Source organism: Gopherus flavomarginatus, chromosome 7, assembly GCF_025201925.1.
Source record: "Gopherus flavomarginatus isolate rGopFla2 chromosome 7, rGopFla2.mat.asm, whole genome shotgun sequence".
In the NCBI taxonomy this organism is placed as follows: Eukaryota; Metazoa; Chordata; order Testudines; family Testudinidae; genus Gopherus; species Gopherus flavomarginatus.
The window spans coordinates 39,205,364-39,231,045 of record NC_066623.1 but is presented as its reverse complement, the minus strand read 5'-3'; the positions used below and the strand labels follow the sequence as shown (position 1 = coordinate 39,231,045).

The window sequence follows — 25,682 nt, the reverse complement described above, 5'->3', positions numbered from 1 at the left end:
AGGGCAGCAGGAGAGTGGCCCTGCCATTGGTGAGGTCACCAGGTCAGAGCTAGCTCCATGGCACAGCTGCCATGCCATGTCTGTAGCACAGGGACTGTCAAAGGCACCAGAACATCACCTGGGGTGACCGACACAGGAAGTTTCTGATGCCGGGCAGACGGGTACACGGTCAGAAGCAGCAGAAGGGTCGATAGCTGGCACTGTGGGCAGCACAGGTCCCATGGGTGGAGCAAGGGGGATAGCAGTAACATACTAGTGGGTAGGAAAGGAAAGGGAATTTAAAAATTGCTAATTGCCTATTAATGGTACAAACCAAATCCTTCATCTTCCATTTGTTACTCATTCCTCCACACCCCACCCCGCACCAAGTGTCACAACAGGGGGGTACCCTCCCACAGGGGCCCTGTGTATCACAGCATGAGGGTACCCTCCTCACAGGGGTACCTGCCCCACGGGGCCCTGAGTATCCCCACACAGGGGTACTTGCCCCACAGAGGCCCTGGATATCACCACACAGGGGTACCCCCCCACAGGACCCCTGGGTATCCCCACACAGGGATACCTGCCCCACAGGGGCCCTGGGTATCACAGCACGGGGCTACCTGCCCCACAGGGGCCTGGGTATTGCCACATGGGGATACCCCCCACAGGGTGCCTGGGTATCTCCGTACAGGGGTATCTGCCCCACGGGGGCCTGAGTATCTCTGCATGGGGGTACCTGCCCTACAGGGGACATTCCTAACTATGCATGCTTTTACCATCTCTCCTGCCTGCTGGGCTAGCTCTCCTGCACTGCTCATGTGTGACGTGCAGCCATCAGGCAGGGTGTCTGAGGGGCAGAAAACAATACACCAGCCATGGGCTCCAATGGTGTCTGGCCCAGTGCATTATGGGCCAGTGCTAGCTGGGGACATTCATTGAGATTCAATATTGACTTCTTGAGGTACCTCTATATGCACTGATTGCCCAGTCTGTGGGATGTGGGACAGCTGCTCCCACTCCTGAGCCAGGCAGAGTGCACTGTGCCCTCCCCCACTCACGCTCCAGACCTGACCCCCACACACACACTCCCCATTGTGGGGCTAGCCCTGCAGCACAGAGGGAGGAAATTGTTCCTCTGCCACTGAAATGGAGCTGGGGCCACACGGAGCTGAGCTGAAGGTGGCTTAGACCATGTACAGCTTCGCCCCTATCCAGAACATGTACAGGCTGTGTGAACATGGGCAGGTGAAGAGTCTCTTTAGGCAAATGGCCACACAGTGTGTGCCCTCTGGTGGGTGTGTAACTGTGCATGGAAATATGCGGGGGGGGTGATTGATTCTGTTTGCGGGTGCATGCACAGACATATGCTGGGGATGGCAGAATGGCCAAGTGCTTAGGCATCAGCTCGGGCCTTGGAAGGCGTGGATTCAGGTCTCTGCCACAGTCTCCCTGTGTGACCTTGGGCCAGTCATTCAGACTGCCTGGGCCTCAGTTTCCACCCATTAAATGAGGCTGATGGTGCTGCCCGGCCTTTCTGAGGTGGCTATCAATGGGGGGCTCAGAGACTACAAAAATGGGACAGGTACATGGCATAACTATTGCAACTGCTTTAGAAAACTTGCACTCAATGCTCAGCCCATCGTAACTCAACATCTTACAGCCACGACCAAGGAGTGAGGCAGTCTGGAACTCACATTCTGTTCTGAACCCTCACTCAGATCCTCCCCAGAAGGCTGGCGATGGGGAGTGAGAGGGCAGACTCTGCAATCAGTCTGGCCGTGCATTATGGTCCATCAGCGCCACTCAGTGCATGCGCCTTGAAGGCAGAACTTGCACTGTTGTCACCAAGGGCCTGGCTTGGCTGCAGAATCACTGTGGCAGGCGATGCACAGGAGGAGGGAGCCCGACCTGCTGCCCAGAGCTCAGGCTGGCAGTCAGAACAAGCCTGTGGAGCAAGCACGTCTGAGCTGAAGTTGCTGGGGGAGCTGCACCCACGGCTCACTGGGCTGTTTACAGAGGCACATTCGGTTCAACAGAACACAGGCGCTCTTAAAACACCACATGTCTGCAATCCAGCCCCGCTACCCAGGGCTCGTAGGGAGTCTGAGGAGCAGCGCAACTTCAGAAACATTCCACAGCACGGCCCCCGCTGAAAGTGCCCCAATTCTGGCCATGGGCTTCAGTGTGTCTGTGACTGTGGGACCGCGGTGCTCACTGGGCTGGGGGGTTGCAATAGAGCCTGTGAGCAGCTTGGGAACAAGGGGGTGCAGGCCAAGTGGGGTTTCCCATTTATGTGGCACAGTCTGGGGGTCCCTGGATCGCCGGAGGCTGGAGAAGGACCTGTTTCTGTGGGGCAGGATGGTGTTTTGCAGAAGGGCTGCGTTGCAGAGGGGCTGAGTTGGGGACTTTGGCCTCTGTTGGAATTGCCATGGAGATCCACTGGCTGGGAGCTGGGGTGTTCCAAGTGGGCGGGGAAAGGGGAGCTGATACAGGGGGAAGCTGCAGAGTCGTACGCCCCAATTTCCCAGCTGTGAAACTCTAACCCTGGTGAGCTAGGGATGTTTTAATGCATGGAGTTCTTTAAGCGTCTTTCTGGCTGAGCTCTGCTAAGCTCCTCTCAACACCTCCAGTTAGCTGAGTCAAGCTGCAGAGCTGGGGGCCTGGAACCTGTCCTCCTCAACCACACTTTTGCTCAGATACTCTTCAGCATTGTGCAGTTGGCCAAGTGCACTATGGGAGTATCCTCACTGGCCCCTGCACAGGCAGAACAGCAGAAGAAGCACAGCGCTCTGCCCTAGGCACAGCTTCACCATGCACCCAGCAGTGCCCATCAGGGCAGGGGCCAAAGGCTGCAGGCCTAGGAGATGGATGTGTGATGGGGGCAGTCAGCAGGCTGCCAGACATCTGTGATGCAGTAGGGACTGTCTGTGTGGGGAGTGGGAGAGCAGGGGAGGACTTTAGGGGATGGACAATGCCAGGGCCTGTAACCTGAGCTAGGTAAGGGAGGAGAAAGGTCAAAACCTTTGCCCGGGAAGGGGACAAAGGAAGGGAGTGGCAGGAGGGAGGCAGTTTGAGTTTGGGCTTGGGGCTGTGTGGGCAGAATTCAGGGTATCCTAGCTAGGATCCAAGCACCCTGAAAGCCCAGAAGGACTCGGTGGAGGGGTCCTGACTGTGCCTGCAAGCCCTGCTGTAAGCTGTGTTCCTGTTGTCCAATAAACCTTCGGTTTTACTGGCTGGCTGAGAGTCACTGTGGGTCCCAGGAAGAGGGGTGCAGGACCGGACTCCCCCGCATTCCGTGACAACATCCCAGTGCCTGCCCACAGAAGGAGAGGAAAGAGACTATAATGTTTCACCAGCGCTGTCATGAGGTATCTGCTTTGCAAACAAACCAGGCCACAAGGTTCCTGTGGGGGACTGCTGAGAGGAGCTGGGCGGATAGTCTGAGATTAATGGGGTGTGGGGGAGTGACAATGGCAGCCTATAGAAAGGACTGGCAGCTGCAGAGCACCTCATCAAAAATGCAGGGCCTCTAATGAGGGGTCGTAGACGTCTCCGTCAGCCCACCCGCTGCTGCAGCCATACAGCATTGAGGGGCACTCAGGCTGGGTGGTTTCATCAATAATGCACCCGCTCTCTTGAGGATTTGATACTGTGCTGCATCTTGGGTTACCACTTAATAGCTTTAGTTACCACTGATCTCACAGGGCCCAGCCAGGGGCCGGGGAGAGAAACCCAACCCTGCTTGCTCTGGAGTGTGATTTGAATGGGACAATGCATGAGGATGGCTGGATCAGTTTTCAGATGAGAGGGTTTGATTGGGGGGGAGAAGGGGGATATTGGCTGCCAGCAGCGTTCACAGCCCCAAGGCCCAGGAGCAGGGGCGGCTCTAGGTATTTTGCCACCCCAAGCACGGCAGACTTCTTGCTGGCTTTGTGGGGAGCAGTTCCAGAGCATCGCCCAGGGACTCCGTGACAGCCTCGGACCACGTAAGGTGCCCTTTAACACTCTTGTATCCCCCCGTTTCCACTCCATTTCCACCCATGCTGGAAGGTAAAACTCTGCAGATAAACTTTTGAACTCTGGGGCTGCACTGACCAGGGACAGAAACATTTGGGTTGTTGGACTTTTGGGTGATTTTTTGGGTTGCTGGACTTAAGACCCTGAAGGAAAAAGGACACTGCCAAACTTACTTAGGGGTGGGTCTTTTGCTCATGGTTTGTGTTATGAATCCTCTTTGTGGTATTTCCCCAACATAATGCCGCATTGTTTCCCTCCTTTATTAAAAGGATTTTGCTACACTCAGACTCTGTGCTTGCAAGAGGGGAAGTATTGCCTCTTAGGGTATGTCTACACTACGGGATTATTCCAATTTTACAGAAATTGATTTTGGGCAACTGATTGTATAAACTCAAGTGCACGCGGCCACACTAAGCACATTAATTCGGTGGTGTGCGTCCATGTACCGAGGCTAGCGTCGAATTCCAGAGCATTGCAGTGTGGGTAGCTATCTAATAGCTATCCCATAGTTTCCGCAGTCTCCCCCGCCCATTGGAATTCTGGGTTGAGATCCCAATGCCTGATGGTACAAAAAACATTTTTGCTGGTGGTTCTGGGTACAGCCCCAACCCTCCCTCCATGAAAGCAACGGCAGACAACCATTTCATGCCTTTTTTCCTGAGTGAACTGTGCAGACGCCATACCACAGCAAGCATGGAGCCCGCTCAGCTCAAAACAGCAGTCACGAACATTGTAAACACCTAGCATATTATCATGCAGTCTATGCTGAATCAGGACCTGCAAAACCAGGCGAGGAGGTGGCAGCTATGGCAAAGCGGCGACGAGAGTGATGAGGACATGGACACAGCATTCTCTCAAACCGTGGGCCACAGCTCTTTGGAGATCATGCTGTTAATGGGGCAGGTTCTAGCCATGGAACGCTGATTCTGGGCCCGGGAAACAAGCACAGACTGGTGGGACTGCATAGTGTTGCAGGTATGGGACGATTCCCAGTGGCTGCAAAACTTTCGCATGCGTAAGGGCACTTTCATGGAACTTTGTGACTTCCTTTCCCCTGCCCTGAAGCACCAGAATACCAAAATGAGAGCAGCCCTCACAGTTCACAGGAGAGTGGTATAGCCCTCTGGAAACTTGCAATGCCAGACAGCTAGCGGTCTGTCAGGAATCAATTTGGAGTTGGCACATCTACTGTGGGGGCTGCTGTGATCCAGGTAGCCAAAGCAATCACCGAGCTGCTGCTACCAACGGTTGTGACTCTGGGAAATGTGCAGGTCATAGTGGATGGCTTTGCTGCAATGGGATTCCCTAACTGTCGTGGGACGATAGATGGAACCCATATCCCTATCTTGGCACCGGAGTACCAGGGCAGCCAGTACATAAACCGCAAGGGGTACTTTTCAATGGTGCTGCAAGCACTGGTGGATCACAAGGGACGTTTCACCAACATCAACATGGAATTGCCGGGAAGGGTTCATGTCGCTCGCGTATTCAGAAACACTACTCTATTTAAAAATGGCTGCAGCAAGGAATTTACTTTCCAGACCAGAAAATAACAGTTTGGGATGTTGAAATGCCTATAGTTATCCTGGGGGACCCAGCCTACCCCTTAATGCCATGGCTCATGAAGCCATACACAGGCAGCCTGGACAGTAGCTGTTCAACTACAGGCTGAGCAAGTGCAGAATGGTGGTAGAATGTGCATTTGGATGTCTAAAAGGACGCTGGTGCACGTTACTGACTCACTCAGACCTCAGGCAAACCAATGTCCCCATTGTTATTGCTTCTTGCTGTGTGCTCCACAATCTCTGTGAGAGTAAGGGGGAGACCTTTATGGCGGGGTGGGAGGCTAAGTCAAATCACCCGGCTGCTGATTACGCACAGCCAGACACCAGGGTAATTAGAAGAGCACAGCAGGAAGCACTGCGCATCGCAGAAGCTTTGAAAACCAGTTTCATGACTGGCCGGGCTACGGTGTGAAAGTTCTGTTTGTTTCTCCTTAATGAAAAGCCGCCCCCATGATTGACTCATTCTCTGTAAGCAACCCACCCTCCTCCTTCGATCACAGCTTGCTTTCTAAGGAAATAAAGTCACTATCGTTTAAAAATCATGTATTCTTTATTAATTGATTATAAAAAGAGGGAGAGAACTGACAAGGTAGCCCAGGTAGGGTTTGGGAGGAGGATAGGAGGAACGGAAAAGGCCACTTCAAAAGTTCAAAATAATGACAGCCTTTTTTCTTGGGCTGTCCACTGGGGTGGAGTGGGTGGGTGCACGGAGCCTCCCCCTGCGTTCTTACACGTCTGGGTGAGGAGGCTATGGAACTTGGGGAGGTGGGAGGGCGGTTATACAGGGGCTGCAGCGGCACTCTGTGATCCTGCTGCCATTCCTGAAGCTCCACCAGACGCTGGAGCATGTCAGTTTGATCATGCAGCAGCCCCAGCGTTGCATCATGCTTCCTCTGATCTTCCTGCTACCACCTCTCATCTTGAGCATCTCTCCGCTCCTCACGTTGGTTCCTTCTGTCCTCATATTGGTCCCTCATGTCCTCACGTTCACTGGCATCTTTCCTGTTCTTTGATACCGCGTTCTTCCACTCATTCAGATGAGCGCTTTCATTGTGGGTTGATTCCATGATTTCAGAGAACATTTCGTCTTGCGTCCTTTTTTTCCGCCGCCTTATCTGAGATAGCCTTCAGGATGGAGGATGGAGGCTTGAAAAATTTGCAGCTGCAGGAGGGAGGGAAAAAAGGGAGAGAAGTATTTAAAAAGATACATTTTACAGAACAATGCTTATACTCTTTCATGGTGAGCAACACTATTCATATTACATAGCACACGTGATTTCAGTACAAGGTCGCATTTTGCACCTTAATATTGAGTGTCTGCGGCTTTGGTGTTAGAGATCACAGATGCAGGTCCGGGCAACAGAATTCAGCTTGCGTGTGGCCATGGTAAGCCATTGTCTTTTGACTTCTGCAGCCTTCATAAAAGCAGTGCCCTCCTTTCCCACATACCAAGCAAAGCCTGCTGAGTGCTGCAGTTTTCCTGTTAACGTGCAGCAGCAGAAACCAAACTAACCCCCACATCCAATTCTCTGGGATTATTGCTTTATCCCTCCCCACACTGCGTGGCTGGTATTGGGGAAGATCCCTGCAGAAATCAAACTAATTCCCCCTCCCCAAGATGTCCCTGGAGGATTTCTGCTCCATCCTCAGACATGTTAACAGACTTTTCCAGTAGCTGTACTGGCCGCGAATGCATCCCAAGTCCTCAGGGCAAATAATCATTAAAAAAAGCTTGCTTTTAAATCCTGTTTTATATTTACAAAGGTACACTCACCAGAGGTCCCTTTCATGGCTTCATGGTCTGGGATAATGCCTTGGGAGGGCTGGGATGGTACTTCAGTCAGGCTGAGAAAAAGATCCTGGCTGTTGGGGAGAATGGAGTGCTGTGTGCTCTCCACAAGCTCGTTGTCCTCCCCATCATCATCATCTTCCCTGTCTGCAGAATCCTCAGCCATGGCTGAGATTACCCCCTTCTCGGAATCCACGATCAGGGGTGAGATAGTGGTGGCGGACCCCCCTAGAATTGCATGCAGCTCAGCGTAGAAGCGGCATGTCTGCAGCTCTGCCCCGGGCCTTCCGTTTGCTTCTTTGGTTTTCTGGTAGGCTTGTCTGAGCTCCTTAACTTTCACGCAGCACTGTAGTGAGTCTCTATTGTGGCCTCTCTCCATCATGCCCTTGGAGATTTTTTGGTATTTCGTCTTTTGGAACGTAGTTCTGCTAGCACGGAATCCTCTCCCCATATAGCGATCAGATCCAGTACTTTCCGTAGAGTCCATGCTGGTGCTCTTTTTCGATTCTCGGACTGCATGGTTACCTGGGCTGATGAACTCTGCGTGATCGCCTGTGCTCCCCACGCTGGGCAAATAGGAAATGAAATTCAAAAGTTTGCAGGGCTTTTCCTGTCTACCTGGCCAGTGCATCCGAGTTCAGATTGCTGTCCAGAGTGGTCACAATGGTGCACTGTGGGATAGCTCTCGGAGGCCAATACCGTTAAATTGTGGCCACACTAGCCCTAATTCAAAATGGCAATGTCGATTTCGGTGCTAATCCCCTCATTGGGGAGGGGTACAGAAATGGATTTTAAGAGCCCTTTATGTTGAAGTAAATGGCTTCGTTGTGTGGACAGGTGCAGGTTAATTCGATTTAATGCTGCTAAATTCGAACTAAACTCGTAGTGTAGACCAGGCCTTAGAGGCACCCAGGTCACTGGGTGGGGGCTCAAGCTGGTTTTGCATTGTATTATTGAAATGGAACCCCTAGATACTGAACCCGGCCCTTGTTGCTGCCAACTCAGACGGGCAGAAGGGTTACATATGAATGAATTTTGGAGTGTGGTGAAGCACTGGAATGGGTTACCTACGGAAGTGGTGGAATCTCCTTCCTTAGAAGATTTTAAGATCAGGCTTGACAAAGCTTTGGCTGGGATTATTTAATTGGGGATTGGTCCTGCTTTGAGCAGGGGGTTGGACTAGCTGACCTCCTGAGGTCCCTTCCAACTCTGATATTCTATGATTGTATGATTCCCTGAGTGCCCTCTGCGGCTGGGGCTGGGCTCAGTTTTGGCATTTGGCTTGCCTTGGCATTTTTAATATGCATTTAATTCCAGCCTCTGCCAGGTGCCAGAGGCAGTCCCTTGGGATCCCTGGCCCAGGTCATGTGACTGGGGCAAGGGAACAAAGCCAGCATCCCTGGGTGTCACATATTAATTCCCCAGGCCCCTCCCCCTGCTCTCAGGCTCCCATAAGCCCACTGCATTGCCAGCCGGCTGCACACCCAGCGAAATCCACCCCAGCCTGGCTCTGTGTGACTGAACAGTGGGTTTGGGAGCTGAGGCAGAGCTAGGCAGGCGGGCACCCAGACTCAAGGAGATGTTAATGGCAGCGTGGTTACTGGGAGGGTCCCTTCAGCTGTCCTGGAAAGTCGGATGCTTGAAAACCCCGCTTTAGAAATCCATTACCTAGAGGAGGGGCGATCGGTTATTCTCCTTAGCAGTGGCATAGCCAGGTTTTCAATGTAGAGGGAGCAAACATAAAAAAGGCGTCCTCCCTTGGCACCTCCTCTGGCCATGCCCCCCTTGGCTCCTCCTCTGGCCACCTGCTCACCTTCCCTCCTGCACCGCCGCCTGTCTCCAACCTGCTCCCAGCGCTCAGCACGCTCCACGCGGGGCTCGCCAGCCAGGCAGCCTTAAAGGCACAGAGGCTTTTTCACCAACCCCGGCCCGCCGTATTAGCAAGGGGAGGGGGGCCAGGGAGCACTTGGCCTCCAAGCTCTGACCTGAGGAGCTGGCCCCCTCGCTCCTCCGGCCGCTTCTGTCGCCCCTGCATGGCACCTCCGGTTGTACTGCTGGCAGTGCCAGCTGGCAGGCACCACTTCCGCGCCTGCCACCCCATGGCTCCTCTGGCTGTGCTGCTGGCAGCGCCGGCCGGCAGGCGCCGCTTCCATACATGCCACCCCATGGCTCCTCCGGCTGTGGTGCTGGCAGGTGCCACTTCTGTGCCAGCTTGCCACTGCCGCCCCACGGCTCCTCTGCCATGCTGTTGTGCGTGCCAGCCGGCACGCGCTGCTTCCGCACCTGCCGCCCTGAGGGGAAGCAGCTGCTTCCACTAAACCCCGCTAGCTATGCTGCTGCTCCTTAGCCCCAGGATAGGATAAGAAACAATCGGCTTCAATTGCAGCCTGTGTGGTTCAGGTTGGACATTTGGAAACATTCTCTACCAGTCAGGGTAGTTAAGCACTGGAATAAATTGCCCATGGAGGTTGTGGACTCTGCCAATGGAGATTTTAAAGAGCAGGTTAGACAAACACTCACCAGAGATGGTCATAAGAACAGACATACTGGGTCAGACCAAAGGTCCACCTAGCCCAGTATCCTGTCTTCCCACAGTGGCCAATGCCAGGTTCCCCAGAGGGAAAGAACAGAACAGGTAATCATCAAGTCATCCATTCCCTGTCACCAATTCCCAGCTTCTGGCAAACAGAGGCTAGGGACACCATCCCTGTCCATCCTGGCTAATAGCCATTGATGGACCTATCCTCCATGAACTTATCTAGTTCTTTTTTGAACCCTGTTATATTCTTGGCCTTCACAACATCCTCTGGCAAGGAGTTCCACAAGTTGACTGTGCGTTGTGTGAAGAAATACTTCCTTTTGTTTGTTTTAAACCTGCTGCCTATTAATTTCATTTGGTGACCCCTAGTTCTTGTGTTATGAGAAGCAGGAAATAACACTTCCTTATTTACTTTCTCCGCACCAGTCATGATTTTATAGACCTCTATCATATCCCCCTTAGTTGTCACTTTTCCAAACTGAAAAGTCCCAGTCTTATTAATCTCTCTTCATACAGAAGCCGTTCCATACCCCTAATAATTTTTGTTGCCCTTTTCTGAACCTTTTCCCATTCTAATATATCTTTTTTGAGTTTGGGTGGCCGCATCTGCATGCAAGATGCAAGATGTGGGCATATCATGGATTTATATAGAGGCAATATGATATTTTCTCTTATTATCTATCCCTTTCTTAATGATTCCCAACATTCTGTTCTCTTTTTTGACTGTTGCTGCACGTTGAGTGGATGTTTTCAAAGAGCTATCCACAATGACTCCAAGATCTCTTTCTTGAGTGGTAACAGCTAATTTAGACCCCATCATTTTATATGTATAGTTAGTCCTGTCTCAGGGCCAGGTGCTGGACTAGATGCCCTCTGGAGGGCCCATCCAACCCTAGGTTGCGGTTATCCTAGCATGCACTCTGCTGGGCCACCCCCCATACATATCCGCACACTAGTCGCGATGAGTCACACTACTCCTTTGTGCCAATAAGCCTGACATGCCCGGGCAGACGGCTGCTGTCACACACGTGCCCCTCTCACACACTTGCCCCGGCACACCCTGCCCATGCTCCCAGGCCTGTGTGGGCATGCTTGGCTCCTGTCAGTGCCTCACTGACTGCAAGCCGTCCCTCCATCCTCCCCTTGCAGCTGCGCATCACCTGCAAGGATGTGCCGGCCACGACACTCTATGATGTGCTGCACGACACCCAGTACCGCAAGAAATGGGACTCCAACGTCATCGAGACCCATGACATCGGGCGCCTGACGGCCAACGCCGATGTGGGATACTATGCCTGTGAGTGGGGACAGTGGGGGGCTGCCCTCCCCTCCCCTGGGCCCCTCACCTGCCACTCTTCACGTCAGGGAGGCCTCGGCCCTTGTGTTGCCAGGCATCTGGTTTTCGAGCACAAAAGGGACCCTGGTGCCTCCGATTGGCATCAGTGACCGGACCATTGAAAGTCCAGTCAGCAGGGCTAAGGCAGGCTCCCTGCCTGCCCTGGCTCCACGCTGCTCCGGGAAGCAGCCACCAGATTTCTGCGGCTCATAGGCAGCCAGGGAAGCTCCACGCGCTGCCCCCGCCAAAGTGCCAGCTCCCCAGCTCCCATTGGCTGGGAGTCGCGACCAATGGGAGCTGCGGGGGGTGGTGCCTGAGGGTGTGAAGGCAGCGCGCAGAGCTGCCTGGCAGCCCATGCGCCTAGAGGCCACAGGGACCTAGCAGCTACTTCCTCGGAGCCACAGTAAGTGCCACTAGGACCCCAAACCCCCTCCCACACCCCAACCCCCTGCCCCAGCCCGGAGCCCCCTCCTGCTCCCCAAACCCCTTATCCCCAGCCCCACCCCAAGTCTGCACCCCAACCCTCTGGCCCAGCCCAGAGTCCCCTCACACACCCCAAGCCCCTCATTCCCAGCCGCACCCCAGAGCCTGCACCCTCAGCCCAGAACCCAAATCCCCTCCTGCTCCCCAGCCCCAGCCCAGTGAAAGTGAGTGAGGGGGGGAAGAGTAGCAATGGAGGGAGGGGGGATGGAGCGAGTGGGGGGGGCAGGCCTTTGAGAAGGGGCGGGGCAGGATTATTCAGTTTTGTGTGATTAGAAATTTGGGAACCATACCTGGCCCTGCACAAGGGGTGTTCCTGGGAGGCAATCAGGGGATGTGCCGGCAGGTGTTTGGGGGATAACAGACTCTCTCCCTTGCAGGGAAGTGCCCGAGTCCCCTGAAGAACAGGGACTTTGTCACCCTGCGCTCCTGGCTGCCCCTAGGCAATGACTACATGATCATCAACTACAGCGTCAAGCACCCGGTGAGACCCCACTTTGCTGACCTCAGCTCTGCTTCTGCTACCGAGCTGCCCAGCGGGGTGGGAAAGGCCAAGCCAGGCCAAGCCTTGGTGCCGGACCTGGCCTCCCAGCCGCAGGTGGCTCAACTTGTGGCAGAGCGGGCTGGAGCACAGCTCCTGTGTGGCGTGGCGGTCCGGTGAGCAGGTGCACAGCAGGCACTGATCTGTGTGTGGTGTCTCTACAGAAGTACCCACCACGGAAGGACTTCGTGAGGGCCGTGTCCCTGCAGACGGGCTACCTGGTCAAGGCCAATGGCCCCCTAGCCTGCACCCTCTACTACCTCACCCAGGTGGACCCCCGAGGTGAGCACCCAGCATGGCACATGAGCCGGGGGAATGCTGCAGCTCCTCCTGGCAGGGCAGAGGTGACTTGGGGGGCAGTGGTAGCGCCATGCAGGAGGAACTATTGCTTGACATGCTGTACCTAGGGGGTGAGACACCCCCCAAAGGGATGGGGCCAATTTCCCAGTACCCCCCCAAATACAAAGCTGGTGATGAACAGTGGGGAAAGAACATGGACCATCCCCAGCGGGACCTGTCCCCAAGGAAGCAGCCAGCCCTTTACTTCCCTTTCCTTCTAAGCTGGGGCAGGGCAGCTCAGGGGACATCAGTAGGAGAGCAGAAGACTATGTGAGAGCCAGACAGATGGACACACCCAGCCCCACCTGTCTGTCTAGTGCACACGGACTGGTGGGCTTGCTGCCCACTCCCCCTGCCCCCACATCCCCTTTCTCCACTGGATTCCCTCGGGGACACTGCTGCACTCCTGTGCCTATATTAGGTGGGCTGGCCCATTGGTTAGTGTTTACCAGCTGCTGTGCCCTGTGCTCGGCTTCACCCAGCTCGCACGCCGGTTATGTATTGTGTCTAGTTTTGGTGCCCCCACTACAGAAGGAATGTGGACAAACTGGAGAGAGTCCAGCGGAGGGCAGCTAAAATGATCAGGGGGCTGGGGCACATGACTTATGAGGAGAAGCTAAGGGAACTGGGGTTATTTAGTCTGCAGAAGAGAAGAGTGAGGAGTGATTTGATAGCAGCCTTCAACTACCTGAAGGGGGGTTCCAAAGAGGTTGGAGCTCGACTGTTCTCAGTGGTAGCAGATGACAGAACAAGGAACAATGGTCTCAAGTTGCAGTGGGGGAGGTCTAGGTTGGATATTAGGAAACACTTTTTCACTAGGAGGGTGGTGAAGCGCTGGAATGGGTTACCTAGGGAGGTGGTGGAATCTCCTTCCTTAGAGCTTTTTAAGGCCCGGCTTGACAAAGCCCTGGCTGGGATGATTTAGTTCAGGGGTCTCAAACTCAAATGACCACGAGGGCCACATGAGGGCTAGTTCATTGGCCTGAGGGCCGCATCACTGACACACACCCCCTCGCTGCCCCTGGCCCTGCCCCCATTCCACCCCTTCCATGAGGCTCCGCCTCTTCCCACCCCTTCCCTGCCCCCATTCCAACCCCTTTCCTGAAGTCCCCACTCCAACTCCGCCCCCTCCGTGCCCCCAGAGGCTGCATGAGGGGTGTGGCGGGTGCTCAGGGCAGGGAGTTGAGGTGCAGCAGGGGGCTGGGGTGCAGGCAGGGGGCTCAGAGAAGGAGACTGGGGTGCAGAAGGGGTATGGGATGCAGCAGGGGGCTCAGGGCCCAGGGTTGGGGTGTGGGGTGCAGCAGGGGGCATAGGCAGGGGGTTGAGGTGCAGGCAGGGGGCTCAGGGCAGGCAGTTAGGGGGCGGGGTGCAGGAGGGCTTTGGGCTTCAAGGTGGCAGCAGTGCACACCGGAGCTTGGGCAGGCTGCCGCCCCTGGCCGCACTCTGTTCCGGGAAGTAGCTGGAACCATGTCCCTGTGGCCCCTGGGGGAGGGGGAGGCAGGGCTCCACACACTGCTTGCTATGCCTCCAGGTACCTCCCCCGAAGCTCCCATTGGCCACAATTTCTTGCTCCCAGCCAATGGGAGCTGCAGGGGGGGGGCAGAGCCTGGAAGCCAGGGCAAAACATGGAGGGAGCCCTCTGCTTCTCTCCTCCCCCACCCACCTTGGCTGCAGGGACATGATGCCAGCCACTTCAGGAAGAAGCATGGGGCTCAAGGGGGCAATCCTGCAGCTGTAGTTTGTCCACCCCTGTCCTGGAGGTAGGCCGGAGGGGGGGTGTGGGCCACTTGGCGGGATGCAGGAAATAGCAGCCCGTGGGTCGTGTGTTTGAGACCCCTGATTTAGTTGGTGTTGGTCCTGCTTTGAGCAGAGGGTTGGACTAGGTGACCTCCTGAGGTCCCTTCCAACCCTGATATTCTATGATTCTATGTGCTGCAGCTTTCTCTTCCCTGCCGTCTCATCAGAACTAGCCCCTGGCTCCCCGCCCCGGAGCTCATCGCCAGGGCACTGCCAGCCCCACAGCCCTGCCCCCCAGGATCTGAACCCAACCCTAGGGCACTGCCAGCCCCACAGCCCTGCCCCCCAAGCTTTGAACCCATCCCTAGGGCACTGCCAGCTCTACAGCCCGGTCGCCCGAGCTCCAAGCCCATCCTCAGGGCATTGCTGGCCACACAGCTCTGCCCTCCCAAGCTCTGAGCCCACCTCCAGGGCATTGCCAAGCTTCACAGCCCTATCCCCTTGAGCTCCAAGCCCATCCCCAGGACACTACTAGCCACACAGCTCTGCCCACCCAGGCTCTGAGCCCATCCCCAGGGCACTGCCAAGCCCCACAGCCCATCCCCAGGGCTCTGCCAGCCCCACAGCCCTGCCCCCCTGAGCTTTGAGCCCATCGCCAAGGTACTGCCAGCCCCACAGCCCTGACCTCCAAGCTCTGGAGGCTGCTGTTGGGATCCAGACGGAGGCCAGGCAGTTTCCATGGGGTGGCACCAGGGAAATTCTCCTGTCGGTTTTATGCATAAGCCAATTTCCTGGTGGTGTCTGCAGCATTACTGACTTTCTGGGGTGGGGGAAGAGACCAAGCCAGCCCACTGTGCGGCAGGCAGGCCTAGGAGCTCCAGGGAGCACAGGCCTTGTCTACACTAGTGCTCCAGCCCTGCTGGTACAGGAGATTTAACAAGAAACTAAGTGCGGACAGGAGTTTAGAACCCTTGTGAGGGGGCATCAGCGCTAGGGAGGGACTGGGCCCCACAGAGTGTACACTACCTGCTGCCAAGCTGCCTTTCTGGTATTTACGGCATTGGACTGCCAGACACAAGGACGGAGAGGGACAAACAGCCCCAGAGGAGCGCTGGGGCTGCCTCACTTGCTGTCTGAGTAACTCAGGTTTGTTCTAGGTTCGTTACCAAAGTGGGTGGTGAACAAAATGTCCCAGTTTGTGGCGCCAAAGGTAAGCTGGGTGCGGAGGCGGCTGTGTTACTGCATGCTGGCAGGAGCAGCGAGCGCCAGCGGGTTCATCCGGCTAGCAGCACCGCTCCCCTTTAGTAGAGTGACAGCTACGTCTGGAGGCTATCAGAGTAAGGCCTGGTGAACGGAGCAGCCTCCAACCTGGCCTGGCCGTGCCCCAAGGGGCTCCGCTTTCCCCAGGCTGCTCACCCAGGCCTCGGCTACACTAGAAAGAGTTTGCCGGGATAGCCACACCAGCTGCAGGCCCCTAGTGACAACAGCTTGCAATGGCAAAAAGGTCTTTTGTCTTCTCAGCACCAGCTTGGCTAGTGTGGCCATGGGGAGTGCCCTGTTGGGGCGCAGCGTGACTGGTGAAAGGTGCTGTTCTGCCAGCATAGTCACACCCTGAGGGGCATGAGCTATCCCAGCAAAGGAGATTACAAAGACTGGAAAAGAGACGACTGAGGGAGACTATGATAGAGGGCAATAAAATCATGACTGGTGTGGAGACAGTGGCTAGGGAAGTGCTATTCACCCCTTCGCATAGCACACAAACCAGGGATCACCCACTGAAATTAATAGGCAGCAGGTTTAAAACAAACAGAGGGCAGTACTTCTTCACACAACACACAATTAACCTGTGGAACTCATTGCCAGGGGAAGTTGTGAAGACCAAAAGTATAACTGGGTTAAAAAAAGAATTAGGTAAGTTCATGGAGGATAGGCCCAAATCACTAGTAGCCAGATGGGCAGGGATGCAAAACCATGCTCTGGGTGTCCCTAGCCTCTGACTGCCAGAAGCTGGGAGTGGAAGACGGGATGGATCACTTGATTGCATGTTCTGTTCATTCCCTCTGAAGTACCTGGCATTGGCCACTGTCAGAAGACAGGACACTGGGCTAGCTAGACCATTGCTCTGACCTAGTATAGCCGCTCTTATGACTCTCTTGCTGGTATAAGCTGCATTTACACACATAGGTGCCAACTTCTACTGGTACCGGTGGGTGCTCGACACCCCCTCTGCCCCTGACCCTGCCCCAACTCCACCCCTGCCCTGCTCCCATTCCAACCCCTTCCCCAAAGTCCCCACCCCAACTCCACCCCTTCCCTGCCCCTACTCCGACTCTTTCCCCAAATCCCAACCCTGGCCCCGCCTCCTCCCCTGGGTGCGCCACTTTCCCGCTCCTCCCCCTCTCTCCCGGAGCTTGCTACGGCTATTTGGCGGCGGCAAGCACTGGGAGGTAGGAGGAGGAGCGGGGACACGGCACACTCAGGGGACGAAGCGGAGGAGGAGGTGAGGTAAGGTGGGGCGGGGCAGGGAGAGCTTGGCTGTCGGTAGGTGCAGAGCACCCACTAATTTTGCCCCGTGGGTGCTCCAGCCCCGGAGCACTCATGGAGTCAGCGCCTATATTTACACAGGGAGTTTTGCCAGCAGAGCTATACTAGCCCACAGAGCTAAGCCAGCAAAACTTCACAGTATAGACCTGGCCCCAGTCATTGTCTAGAACTCACACCAGGTTCATATCGGTGTCCCATAAGCAAATAGTCACCAGATAAGGGAATGGTCCCGTTATTGTGGGAACTTTCCTGGCTTATACACTACCCCAGTGAAATGGGCTAGCAGACGGATCTGAGTCCTCGCTCCCACTTCCTTTACCCAGAGACCCTTCCACTCTCCTGTCTGGCAGAGTCCTTGTAACCAGCAAGGCTGGACCCAGGATTCCTGGGATGCTCGACCCCCATTCTTGTTATAGTCACTTAGGGCAGGAGCTAAGGTGTCCCCACTCCGAGATGCTCTCTCTGCACTGGATGCTTCCCTGACCCACTGATCATTACATGCAGTTCAAAGCAAAAACAATTTATTAAGCAGCAAGCAATTTAAAAGATAAGGAAAAAATGGAAAAGGTTAAAGGAAAACACATCACCCCACTCTGTGGTACAGGGACATCACAAACAGCCATGTCTGGAATGTCAGGGCAGCTCACAGTCTGCTCCTCACAAGTCCCAGGCCTCCTGCTCAGGCCCTGGCTGTGCTGCAGGGATGCTGCAGGTCGGACACTTGCTCTGGTGGTGGCCACACACCCTCAGGCTCTAGGTGGCAGGACCCTTCTTTCTAGCATTGCCCCTGCCCTGTCAGGATTATGATTCCCTTCCAAGTCTGGCCTGTAGGGTCTCTTGGCTGGGGGAGTCTCCCTGCGCTGGGCCTGCTACGCAGGGTAGGGTGAGCAGACAGCAAGTGTGAAAAATCAGGACAGGGTATGCAGGGTAATAGGACCCTATATAAGAAAAAGACCCCAAAATCCTGACTGTCCCTATAGAATCAGGACAGCTGGTCACCCTAACCTGGGTCCCCCCTCACTCTCCCTAGCTGCTCACCGCACCCGACTCCAGACTGCTCCAGCTCCAGCTCCAGCTCCACTCTGTCTCAGCACTGCTTCTGCTCTGCCTCCAGCTCCTTGGGCTGCTTCCCTGGCTCCTCTGGCTCTGATTGCTGCAGTTCTCCCAGCACTGACCTGCTCTCTGGGCTGCTTCTCTGGATCTGGCACAGATCTGCTCCCCAGCTCAGCTTGGGCCCCTGCTCTCTCCTTAGCTCAGCCCCACTCTGTCTGACCCAGGCCATTCCTGCTCACAAGGAGGACGGGACCCCCCTCCCCGGCCTCCTGACTCCCTGATTAGCCTGCCTAACCTGTCAATCAGGCTGACCTAGAGAATTGGCCTCTCCCCATTGCCCCTGGGGACTGTCAGTCTCAGGGTCCTGATTTCCCATTGACCCTTCCCTTTCCTTTTGGCACTGGGAGCTAGCGCACCAAAAAATCCTCACTGAGTTTTAGTGAGGGGACAACAGTCCCCTTACGTTCCCCCTTGCTAAAATATTGCCACAGCCACAATATTCACACCAGTATATCCTGGTCCCATATTAACAACATATACCCACATCATGTCATATAAAAAACCCATTAACAATTATCAAAAGAACATTTAACATATTTAACATTCTACATCTACTTCTTCATACTATACATGATAATATCCTTTGAAACACTACACAGAACCAATAACAATCATCTCCAAGTTTAACAGTTGGTTCTCTGGGATCTTCTTAAGACTGATGGTTCATTACCCATTTTCACGGAGTCCCCGGGCGAAGCTCTGGAACTGCTCCCCACAAAGCCAGGCAGGACTTTGGGGAGCCTCCTCTCCCTTGGAGCAGACTTGTTCAGGGCAAGAAGCTCACACGTCTTCACCTCCTGGGTCTCTCCGTGGAGCATTCAGCATATGCCCCTCCGTGCTCTTCTCACAGCAAGTCCGCCCAGGAGGGGTCTTGGGGAAGCCAGAAGGTCCTGCATCCCCACTTCGCAGTCAGACGTGACTCTTAGCCAGCCAGTAAAACAGGTTTATTCGATGACAGGAACACGGTCTAAAACAGAGCTTGTAGGTACAGCTAATGGGACCCCTTAGCCGGGTCCATTCTGGGGCCCAGTGAGGCAGACAACCTGTCTGCCCTCACTCCTCGTCCCCAGCCAGCCCCAAACTGAAAACCCCTCCAGCCCCTCCTCTCTGGCCTTTGTCTCTTTCCCAGGCCAGGAGGTCACCTGATCTCTTTGTTCACCTTTAGCTATTTCCTTGCAGGGGGGAAGGGCCCTGGCCATTTGTTGCCAGGGAGACAGAGTGCCAGTGATTTATTCACACTGGCCTTTATCCTACCACCTAGAGACTTAAGAAATGCATAGGGGAAACTGAGGCACCCACACAGTATTCAGAGAAAACATTAAGAACAGTCCCACTTCGTCACACTCATTTTTCTATTTCCCCTGTTCTCGGGTAACACCAGGTCAATTTGAGGGATCTGGCCATTTTCGTCAGGGTTTGGGTTTGCCCCATTGGTTTCAGTCTCCTAGGGAGTAGGGACATGCTGTTCTATGCCTGCTACGAGCCCTGTTCAGACTAAAAGTCCAACGTTTTAGCTGGTCCCTATATACCACTCTCTCAGGACCTCCTTGTTCAGGCTGGATAGTGTAAACCGGCAGTTCAGGATTGTTGTGGGTGACCACAGTACAGGGATTTGACTCCCACTTGTCCTGTATTTTATTATGCCTCCGGCATCTATGGCTATGAACTGGTACACAGACACCAGGTCTGATGAGAGCCCCACTGGACTTGAGATCATAAGTCCTTATCCTACTTTGGGCTGTGTCTTTAGTTGTACTGAGAGCAACTTCTCTGGCTGTCTTTGGCCTGTCATGGACACCTTTGACCCAGTCATCAAAATTAGTCACCTCATCCTTAGAAAAGACTTCTTGATGCTTCTCTGGCAGCGCCCCTAAGTTAGCCACCTGTGCAGGAATCAGCCTTGGTGTGCCGCTTGAACTGGAATTGGCAACCTCTCACCACATCTTTCTTGAGGAAAGATAACTCATCCTCCCTTCTCCTTCCTTGTCACCCGCAGCTCATTTCCATTCTCTTCAAATGTTACCTTCACCTGAGGAGCCACTCCCTCAGGCCAGCGTACCTCTGCAGTTCTGTTTTGAGGATGCAACTCCACAACCTTCAAACTTGAGTTTAGAAGACTCACTGGTGCTCTTCCTTTGATGGCGTAGGCAACCTATGGCACGCGTGCTGAAGGCGGCAAGTGAACTGATTTTCAGTGGCACTCACACTGCCCGGGTCCTGGCCACCAGTCCAGGGGGCTCTGCATTTTAATTTAATTTTAAATGAAGCTTCTTAAACATTTTAAAAACCTTATTTACTTTACATAAAACAATAGTTTAGTTATATATTACAGACTTATAGAAAGAGACCTTCTAAAAATATTAAAATGCATTATTGGCATGTGAAACCTTAAATTAGAGTGACTAAATGATGATTTGGCACACCACTTCTGAAAGGTTGCCGACCCCTGGTATATTGGCTGGCTGGAGCCCATTAGGTAGGCTTGCTCCAGATGTAGGCTCTACAAGAGCTCGAGATCTATTGGTATTTCCTGGTACCCAGCAGTGTTCATCAAGGATCTTCCCTCTCCGAGGAGGAATAACAGTCTTCTGTTTTCTGCCCACTTTAACATTTCCAATCTGCCTCGTAGGGCCCAGTGATTGGTTTTGCCTCTCCGCTTGAGTCAGTACTCTACTTAGCTTCTCTGACGCGCAGCACACCCTGCTGTGCTCTTCTAACCATCCTGGTGTCTTGCTGAGCGTAATCAGCAGCCAAGCGGTTTGCCTCGACCCCGCCATAAAAGTCTCCCCCTTACTCTCAGAGATATTGTGGAGCACACAGCAAGCAGCAATAACACAACCCAGCCGTGGCTGCAGTGTAAGGGCAGCTCACAGTCTGCTCCTCACATATCCCAGGCCAGGCCTCCTGCTCAGGCCCTGGCTGTGCTGCAGAGATGCTGCAGGTCAGATACGCCCTTCTTTCTAGCATCACCCCTGCCCCGTTGGGATTACAATCCCCCTCCAAGTCCGGCCTGTAGGGCCTCTTGGCTGGGGACATCTCCCTGTGCTGGGCCCACTGCCCAGGGTCCCCCATGGCCCTCCCCACCTGCTCACCACACCCGGCTCTGGACTACTCCAGCCCCAGCTCCACTCTGCTTCAGCACTGTTGCTGCTCTGCCTCCAGCTCCCTGGGCTGCTTCTCTGGCCCCTCTGGCTCTGGTTGGTGCAGCTGTCCTCCCAGCACAGGTCTGCTCTCTGGACTGCTTCTGTGGCTCTGCTCCCAGCACTGACCTGCTTCCTGGGCTGCTTTTCTAGCCCCGCTGGATCTGGCACAGCTCTGCTCCCCTGCTCATCTTGGGCCCCTGCTCTCTCCATAGCTTGGCCCCACTCTGTGACCCGGGCAGCTCCCGCTCACTCGGAGGACAGGACACTCCTGGTCCTGATTTCCTATTGACCCTTCCCCTTACTTTTAGTACTGGGAGCTAGCCAACCAGAAAAACCCCACTGAGTTATAAACTGGACATTAGGAAGTTTAGACTTGAAATTAGATGAAGGTTTCTGACCATCAGAGGAGTGAAGTTCTGGAACAGCCTTCCAAGGGGAATAGTGGGGTCAAATTAAATATCTGGCTTCAAGACTAAGCTTGAGGAGTTTATGGAGGGAATGGTATGATGGGATAGCCTAATTTTGGCAATTAATTGATCTTTGATTATTAGCGGTAAATATACCCAATGGCCTGTGATGGGACACTAGACAGGGTGGGATCTTAGTTACTACAGAGAATTCTTTCCTGGGTGCTGGCTGGTGAGTCTTGCCCACATGCTCAGGGTTTAGCTGATCGCCATATTTGGGGTCGGGAAGGAATTTTCCTTCAGGGCAGATTGGCAGAGGCCCTGGAGGTTTTTCGCCTTCCTCTGCAGCATAGGGCACAGGTCACTTGCTGGACGATTCTCTGCACCTTGAAGTCTTTAAACCACGAGTTCAGGACTTCAGTAACTCAGACATAGGTTAGGGGTTAGTTATAGAAGTGGATGGGTAGGATTCTGTGGCCTGCGTTGTGCAGGAGGTCAGACTAGATGACCATAATGGTCCCTTCTGACCTTAAAGTCTATGAGTCTGTGAGTTTTACTATGGGGACAACAGTCTCCTTATACACAGGTGCCTGTGGGCCCAGGGAGGAGCAGAGCAGTGTCAGGAAAATACAGCTGGACAAAGCAAGAAGAGACTAGGTTCAGCTAGGCCAGCCCTGTGCAGCCACCGTATACCAATGGCATGGGTATGTCCACCAGATCCCCCCAGTGCAGCAGAGAATGGGGAATCACTCTGGGAAGTCCCTCCTCGTTCTGGTGGATCCAGTCACCCCATGCAAAGAATGCAGCGACACTGTGCTGCAGCTTTGGAGATTAATTAGACCTCAGAGTGTCCAAGCCACTGCCCTGTGGTGCCTGCCAAGGTGCATTCTATGCGACACATGGTCAGTGGTGAGCAGCTGCCTAGGCCTGGGTCGCGGACCATCTATGTGTGGCTGTGCGTTCACGCAGCTCCCAACACTGTGGGCACAGCACATCTGTGACTCCATCCTGTGCACACGTCCCCACCCCACCCTGCTGGTGCAAGCTCTCTGGCCTCTTGTTGCAGCTAAGAGTCTCCAGAGCTTTGATTCGCTCTAGGACTTGCTCCTCCCTATGGAGCTGAGTTGTCTCTAAGGCCTTGGCTACACTGGCGCTTTACAGCGCTGCAACTTTCTCGCTCAGGGGTGTGAAAAAAACACCCCCCTGAGCGCTGCAAGATACAGCGCTGTAAAGTGCCAGTGTAAACAGTGCCGCAGCGCTGGGAGCGCGTCTCTCAGCACTGCAAGCTAAACCCCATGAGGATGTGGAGCACGTGCAGCGCTGGGAGAGCTGGCACTGCGACCACACTCACACTTTAAAGCGCTGCTGCGGCAGCGCTGCCACTGCAGCGCTTTGAAGTTTCAAGTGTAGCCATACCCTAAGTGGCCGCAGCAGCCCAGGTGGGGTGGGCACAGGGAGAAAGTTCAGAGACTGTGGTGCTGTGTGCACTACATGCCAGGACATGCTCGGAGCATGGGGCTGAGCCAGCCTGACACACCAACAGCAGGAACGCAAGGCAGAACATTTCCCCTGCTAGGGCAGCCCCAGGTCACCCCACACCCAGCCTTGGGGTGCCATGGCAGCAGCCCTCCAGGCCCCTCCCTCCTGGTTTCTGGGAAGGGGGTTGGGAATGCTATGCCTCATGGGTGATGCTGGAAGGGGCATCCCTGTCTCCTTGGCTTCTGCAGGGAGGTTTCCCCTTTCCCCTAGGGCACTCAGGGTCTCCTCTCCTCGCCCTCCAGTGTGTTGGTCCAACTCCTTCCCAGCTGTGTGTGCTGCAGGGGCAGGGGGAATGTTCCCCTGCTCTGGGATGGGGCTGGGTCTCTAATACTAGCGGCTACAACAATGCCAGTCTGGCCAGCAGCATGAGAGCAGGGATGAGGCTTCCATGGCAAACTCAGCCTAGGACTCCTATCCTGCCTCTTGTGCGTGGGGCTGGAGCCAAGTCAATACCCTGCACGTGAGCATGGCTGTGAGGCCACAGGCTGGGGAGGGCTCCCACTCCTACCTCCACCCCCCACCCCAAGGCCCCCTTTAGGGGACCCTCAGCATGCCAGGGTAGCCTGGAGAGGGGATCAGGAGGAAAGCACCCAAGGGCATTGCCCAGGCCTGGCAAGCTCCGGCCAACGGGAACAGACTGCATGGCAGGCTCCAGCCCTGGGCCCCGGGGGGATGGGCAGACAGGTGATGGGGCTTGTTGACAGGCTGGGGCTGCTCTGCCCCTCCAGGCCATGAAGAAGATCTACAAGGCAGGGCTGAAGTACCAGGAGTGGAAGCAGAAGCACGAGCCTGGCTTTAAGCCCTGGGTGTACCCAGAGCAGAACACGCTGCCTAGCATCAGCCTGGCCGAGCTGTCCCTGCAGCACGCCGAGTCCCTGGAGAACATCGACGAGAGTGGCCTCACTGAGGACAGGACGCACATCAGCGATGACGAGGCCTGAACGGGGCCTGCAGCCACCCTGCACCTGCCAGCAGGGCTAGGGAGAGGACGTGCCCCTGCCCCCCCACCGCATGCTCAGGGGCATTCAGTACCCACAGGAGCCTGGCAGTGGGTTGGGGACATAGTTACAAATTTGTCTCCAGTGCTCTTGGTGTGTATGTATCCTTCAGCATCTTTTCATCCTGCTCCCGGTACATGGAGCCCTCTGCTCGGGGGAAAGAGAACTGCCCCAACCCACCCACCTGGCACACAGAGCCCTCTGCTCAGGAGAGAGAGAACTGCCCCAACCCACCCACCTGGCACACAGAGCCCTCTGCTCGGGAGAAATGCCCCTAATTTGCCTGACCAAAGGCTCTCTGGGCAGCCATCCAGCCCCCTGGGGATGCCCTGGCCAGAGATACAGAGCTGACTGTGTAAGAAGGAGCTCCAGTTCTGGAGTGTTTCAGGGCCTCTCGGGGGACTGGGATTGGCAGGGGCAGAGCAGGTATTAGGCAACAGCATTCCTACCCCTGGCTATTCCTCGGCTGCTGCAGGATGTAGTGGGGCTCTAGGCAGCTGGATATCCCCTGAGGGGGATGGACTGGCCCCAGCAGCTCAGAGCAGGGCAGGCCCAAGCCGCCACCATCTGTCCCTGCACCAGGCTTTGCAGCAGCACAGGGATGACTTGAGCCTGTATTTCCCCTCTGCTCCCGTCCTCCCACTCAGCAGCTCACATAGACAGGATGGCCTCTCCCAGACCTCAGTGCTCCCAGTCCTGTGTCACCAGTTCATCTCAGGGTGCCTCTCCAGCCCCACCCCCGGCATCTGGCCATCCCCTGGGAACTCAGTGGGGCTACTCCAGCCCAGCTCCATTCTGAGGCCCTGAGAGCACATGCGGGGGGAGAGGAGGCTGGTCTGGTCTTTCCTTTGAGACCTGGAGCTGGACCCAGCAGGGTGGCTGCTCTCCAAACCACTGGGCTCCAACCAGTGTTTCTCTCAGAGATCCTCCTCCAGTGTTTGCTGCTGCTGCTGTGATTTCTACCAAACCAATAAAGGAATTGGGGTGTGAGCGTGCTTCCTTTGGAGTGACACTCCGGGGTGCACAAGCAGCACCCAGATGTCTGTGGCAGCAGGTCATTGTGTTTAACGGGGGGGGGGTGTTTAAATGCATGAGGCACTGGGGGTGCTGTGGGGTAGGGAGAGCCTGTATGGGAGGGAGGGACTCTACCTTAGCCAGAGACAACCAGGCTCCTGGCACAGAACATGACTGTCGTCTGGGATTTTGTCACCCAGGAGCTGGAGGAAAGGCAGCTGACACTGAGGAGCACTCACATCACACCAGCACGGCACACAGGGATGTCACTAATACAAAGGTATCTCTGCATCCAACAAAGGCTGGGACAGAAATCCCCACAGAAGTGGAACAGGGCCAGGCTGAGATCACAGATCTCCAGTCCAGGAGAGGAAGAGGGTTTTCGGGCCAAGGCATTAGACACAAACAGGCCCATGATGAGAAATTAAAGCTATAAATGATTGTCTGCCATTGTGAGGAGCTGGAACCCCAACTAGTTGACCTGGAATATTTGCCCCTGAGGAGGCTCCCAGCCCAGGTAGCCCTGCTGAGCCCTGGGGGAACAAAAAGCAGCAGGGGTTGTAACAGCTGGCTCTGAACTGTACAGGGAGGGAGACACA

The 25,682-nt window shown here is 54.9% G+C and overlaps 1 protein-coding gene across 1 annotated transcript in view; it reads left to right on the top strand.

Moving 5' to 3' along the window:
- LOC127055377 (START domain-containing protein 10-like) overlaps window positions 1-24,012 on the top strand; it is a 39,586-nt gene extending 15,574 nt beyond the window's left edge. The window contains exons 2-6 of the mRNA XM_050962276.1: window positions 11,042-11,189; window positions 12,089-12,192; window positions 12,414-12,531; window positions 15,483-15,535; window positions 23,800-24,012. Of these exons, the coding sequence (XP_050818233.1) occupies window positions 11,042-11,189; window positions 12,089-12,192; window positions 12,414-12,531; window positions 15,483-15,535; window positions 23,800-24,012 (636 nt within the window). The remainder of the gene's footprint in view (window positions 1-11,041; window positions 11,190-12,088; window positions 12,193-12,413; window positions 12,532-15,482; window positions 15,536-23,799) is intronic.
- The last annotated feature ends 1,670 nt before the right edge of the window (window positions 24,013-25,682 follow it).